Raw genomic sequence first — 5586 nt, forward strand, 5'->3', positions numbered from 1 at the left:
TTTTAATTTCATTTTGTTTCTATGTGATATATTATTTTTATTTTTTACTTTATTTTCTAAATTTCCTACAAGTATGAAAATCAGAAAAAAACATATTTTTAAAATATAAAAATTGAGATTTAAGAATTAGAATATATAAATAAGAATTAATGATAAATAGCAAATTATGTGTAAACAATTACTTAATAGTAACATTTAATGTATACTTTCAGTTGATTTTACAAAAAGGCATATATATTCAAGCAAAGGAATGACAAATCTCTTCTAATTTGCATCCCCAAATGTAGCCTCTTAGTTTCCACCACTGAACAACTGAGTAAGGTACCACTGTCAATTTCATGACAGTTCATGTAAGGGCAGGAGAAGTTCTTTAAAATACAAGTCCCTAAATTCTGGGCTTGTAAAGCTTCAATATGTATAATAAGAATGGCAAATAGGAAGCAAGATATAAGCATCATATCTAACTACACAATCTTTGCCCCTAATACTTGATAAGAGCCCCTGTAGCTGGTGCATGTGGTTGATATTATGTTGTGTTCATAAATATGATCACCAACTGTTGGCCAAACAGTAAAGTCTAATAATTCTATGGATTTAATTCTAAAAATAATTTACATCTAGATGAATCTTTTTGGAAAATTTTACCAAATAGAATCATCTTCAGTGCTCTTCTGAACCAGGGATAGAAAAATGCATAAACCATTGGATTTAAAGTGGAATTCAAGTAGCCAAACCAAATCAATGCATCGTTCAGGATGGGTGGAATAGTATAGTCCAGGAAAGGATCCATGACTGTGCAGACAAAGAAAGGACACCAGCATGTGAAGAAAACTCCCATCACAGTCCCTAAAGTCTTCGTAGCTTTCCTTTCTTTGCTTCGTGAAATTCCATTTTTCTCTTCCAACCCAATTCGAAATTTCTGATTTGCATCATGAATTGATCTTGCCTGCCCTTTCGCTATGAAATAGATTCTACAATAGATGCATATCATAATAGAGCCAGGTATATAGAAAGAAGTCAGAAAGGCCAGAACCCCAGATGTTTTGCTGAAGAAGACAGAGCAACTCCCTATGCAGTGAATGTGTTTGTAATACATCTCTTCAGCTCCTTTGAAGTTTAGCTCCAGAAAGATCATTCCAAATGCAAAAAGAGCAGGAATACTCCAACTAATGAAGATCATCACAAAAATAACCAAGATGTTGATCTTAGTTTTGTATCTCAATGGGTCACACACAGCATAGTAGCGGTCAACGGAAATGAAGGACAAATGAAAAATTGATGCTGAGCTCAGCATAATATCAGTGCTGGTGTGAATTTTACAGAAGACTTCTCCAAAATACCAGCAGTGCTCAACAGATCTCACCATACTATAAGGCATGACCAGACACCCCAGCAGAAAGTCCACAGTGGCCATGGAATGAATGAGCCAATTAGTTGGGGTATGAAGTTGCTTGAAGTGTGATATAGAAATAATAACTATTAGATTGCCAACCACTGTGGTTAGAATTATGAGCACCATTAAACTGTACAGGGAAGCACGGACGTCATTTGACCAGCTGCTTTTCACACAGGAGATATTAATTATATTGTGGCAAAAGGACATCATTTCTGAGGGCTATGCACTAGTTATTATCTTTTCCTTTGTGTGTTGAGGAGTCTTTCTTCGAAATCCATGATCAGGTTAGAGTTCCTTCTTTTATTTCCATATATGTATCCCAGAAACCTGGGAGGATAAAAGAAAGGAAATCATCAGCAATTTGATTCTTCTCACTTTTAACACATTTACGTATTACTTCTTGCTGAAAAATGATTATTTTGGAAAGAGCTTTTATTTCCAAGTTTAGTTCAGTAGTTCAGTTCTACAATTATTATTATTATATATATATATTTTTTGTGGTACGTGGGCCTCTCACTGTTGTGGCCTCTTCCATTGCGGAGCACAGGCTCCGGACGCGTAGGCTCAGCGGCCATGGCTCACGGGCCTAGCCGCTCCGTGGCATGTGGGATCTTCCCGGACCGGGGCACGAGCCCGTGTCGCCTGCATCGGCAGGCGGACTCTCAACCACTGCGCCACCAGGGAAGCCCCTGCAATTATTTTTAACATCTACTTGATGCTGCTCACTGTGCTGGAAATGCAAAGTTGAATTATTCGTTTGAAATATATGATTCTGTAATTCTGTAATACTCAGCTAAATTCGAGAATTTGCAATACATTTTTCAATACACGTACAATACATATTATGTGTAATATATAATACGTTATATAATTATGTATTATAAATATAAAAAGAGGGGGAGAGAGAGAGTTTGGAGGAAGAATGTAAATTCTGGCTATCAATGAACAACCTGTCACTATATTGTGAAGATGCTGGAAAATAACAACAAGTCTTAGAATTCCAGTAGTCCACCCTCCTCTTTGGCTCTTATTCCCTCTGGGCTGACAGTTTAGGTCAAGACCACATAGAAATCGAAACTTATCCAACATTAGAATTGGAGGAATAAGATATTTAGGAACTAAAATGCATATTTTAGTAAATTTGAAGTATCTCTCCCCCTAATCCCTTTCTGCCTTCTCTTCTCAGGAGGAAACATATTCATATCAAGTACATCTGTAAGATTTATTTCAATAAACACCCAGGCCCACTTTATGACAGAACAAATTGCAGATGAAATCTATTTATATTATCTGAGCTCTGTAATATTTGAATTATAATTAAAATTTTGCTAAAAGAACGATGGAGTTTTTACTATGAAATTTGTGTTCACTCAACTAAACTATCATTTAGAGTTTTAAATCTTCTACGCGGACTTTTTTTTTTTTTTCTATTTCCCCCCTTTTCTTCTTTCTCTTACTTTTGCTGTTGACATTAAAGGAACCAAGCAACACACCTGTAATCAGTGTTTAGAACTGTTTGCTAATAATTACTACCAGTCAAGAAAACATTCCTACCTGATATCACATTGAGTAGCTTTACTCAGTGGGAACTAGGGTCCAAAAATAAGTAAGGGAAGATGAAAAGGGGAAAAAAACTGGTTGTTCAGTTTTAGAAGACTACCTTCATAGATGATGAAAAAGTCATCTGACAACTTTGTATGCCATGTTCTTCATTCCCAGATAAAAACCAAATGGCTTCCTCCTCATAATGGTAACATCCTGGTTTTAGAGAACTAGAGCCTGAAGCATGGTATCTGGGAAATTATTGATAATACCAATGACATTTCAGAAGAGTAAGTGTCTGACCAACTTTAAGAACATTACACATAATTTTTGTGCAAGTATTTTTTGTTATAATTTATTTTTAAATAGATTGACTTGTTTAAATAAATTCCCTATGATGATACTGAGTTGAGTGCTTACCTAAAAACATGACATAATAGTGTTTTTGTTTCTTTTCTTCCAGCTCTAAAAATTTAGCTAGCTAGAAATGATTACTCTCTGTATGTAAAAATTACCAAGTTGGGGCTTCCCTGGTGGCGCAGTGGTTGAGAGACCGCCTGCCGATGCAGGGGACACGGGATTGTACCCGGGTCCGGGAAGATCCCACATGCCGCGGAGCGGCTAGGCCCGTGAGCCGTGGCCGCTGAGCCTGCGCGTCTGGAGCCTGGGCTCCGCAACGGGAGAGGCCACAACAGTGAGAGGCCCGCGTACCGCAAAAAAAAAAATTACCAAGTTGAACATACAGTAGTAATAAGGAAAGTTAATAAATCTCTCTTTAATTACCTAGCTAAGCAAACAGTTCTGTGCAAATGATCTAATCACCTAATGTTTGAAAATGACGTACGATTTAAAAATATATTGGTAAGCATTATAGTTTAAAGTAGATCTGTCTAGCAGGACAGGAACTCACTGGTTGAGTGGCCCCAACTTCCCAATAATGGGCCATCAGCGCTAAGTTCACCATGCCCTTTGTCTCTGGCTCCTTCAACCACCCATCTCTGATGGTTCAGACTCTCAATCCCAAACTTTTCTATACAATTCCTAATGTGAACCCATCTCCCAATCTACCTACCCGTTACCCGCCCTCCCCAAAACCATTCCAAGTGTGCCCTCCGGAACTCATGGTCATCACCCTACTTCCTCAAGCTCTTTATTAAATGCTTTCCTCTCTTTGTTCTAACTAAAACCATCTTTCCCCTGAGGATATCTCATCCCCTACAGACTTGTCAAAGGCAGCTGTTTTCTCACCTGTATCCCTAGCTACCCTTTATATTACAGGACTTGGAGGAAAACTAAGGATCCTCTTGTACTCATTGACATTGCGGATACTTTTCCGTCTTTCCTTCCTAACCTCCACCCCTTGCAAACTCTGAAGTTCTGTGTTCAAACTATACCTCTTCTTGCTGCAGACCTCAGACTTCCAAGTCATGTCTCTCTGTCTTGAAGATGTTAACTCCTAGTCTACCGTCATTTTCTCCAAGGCTACTCCTGCCAAAATTCTTGATAATTTTCTTGTCCACATAAATGATCCAATTATGGACTTTCAGCTCTTTAACCCTCTGCCTTCCAACAAGCATATCCTCCACTCCATATCATCTCACACTTTCATAGCCATCCCCAGAATCTTCCATTATCGATAATGAAGCCATTCCAAATGATTAATTTCAAGTTCCACCCTCTGTCTTCCCAGCCCATGCCACTAATGCTCTACTTCCAACACTTGTTCAACCTGCTTGAAGCCCATAATTCATTTATCTTATCACCTTTTCACTGTTCCTCATTTACTTACACTCACCTCTTTACCTAGTGTAGATTCCAAAATTTTTTAACATTATTTTAAACTCTCTCCCATTAATACACTTTTCTGGCTAAACTTGACCCCTTGTTAAATCGAGTTTGCCTCTTACTGTACTACACATGTGCAACTGAACATGATGGAGAAAAACACACAATCGGCCTCAGATTAAATTCATGACAGTTATGAACCATTCGAACTGCTCAAGAATCCTACCCAGTTCCCTATTACATTCATTCTCCCACTCTTCGAGATGACTATTTCATACCACCTCCCTCCTTCAATCTCAAATACTTTCTTCATCCTCATTCTCAGTTGATGACCTTGTATCTTGTTTCACTGAGAAAATAGATGCAATCAGAAGAGAATGTCCATATTCCCACTTCCACCCCTACACCAGCTTACATCTGTTCATATACTTAACCTTCCCTCTTATTACTAAAAATGAACTAACCATCTCCCATCAGAGCAGCCCCTTCATATGTGTCCTATAGGCACCCTTTCATGCCTGTTCAAGAATATACTCTCCAATTCTCCTCTATCCCCTGAATCTTCAGGAGTTCTCTTCTAAATAATTAACTCTAGTGTTCAAAAAATGTAGTAATATTCCATCTTAAAAAGAATTATTTTATACCCACATCTTTCAATTATCACCTTATTTCTCCCCTTTATGAAAAAAGAAAACATCTTTGAAAGAGTCCTGTAGACTCCTTGTCTTCAGTTATTCTCTTCCTAACCTTTTGAATCCACTCTAATGAGACTTTTGTCATTAACACTTCACCAAAACAATCTTAACCATATTGTTCTATATTACTAAACCCAATGGTAAACTCTCAGTCTTCATCGTGATGAC

At 37.8% G+C, this 5586-nt stretch overlaps 1 protein-coding gene across 1 annotated transcript; it reads right to left on the bottom strand.

Annotated features, from left to right (window-relative positions):
- LOC101318179 (trace amine-associated receptor 1) lies at positions 1–1636 on the bottom strand. Its single transcript, XM_004332388.4, has one exon. It carries the CDS (start codon positions 1604–1606, stop codon positions 587–589), a length of 1020 nt encoding a protein of 339 aa, XP_004332436.3. The 5' UTR covers positions 1607–1636; the 3' UTR covers positions 1–586.
- Between the last annotated feature and the right edge of the window lie 3950 nt (positions 1637–5586).

The sequence above is a fragment of the Tursiops truncatus genome, chromosome 12 (genome assembly GCF_011762595.2).
Source record: "Tursiops truncatus isolate mTurTru1 chromosome 12, mTurTru1.mat.Y, whole genome shotgun sequence".
In the NCBI taxonomy this organism is placed as follows: domain Eukaryota; kingdom Metazoa; phylum Chordata; class Mammalia; order Artiodactyla; family Delphinidae; genus Tursiops; species Tursiops truncatus.

Coding starts and splice junctions, on each gene's coding strand:
- LOC101318179 (XM_004332388.4), bottom strand. CDS start 1,606: ATGATGTCCTTTTGCCACAATATAATTAATATCTCCTGTGTGAAAAGC.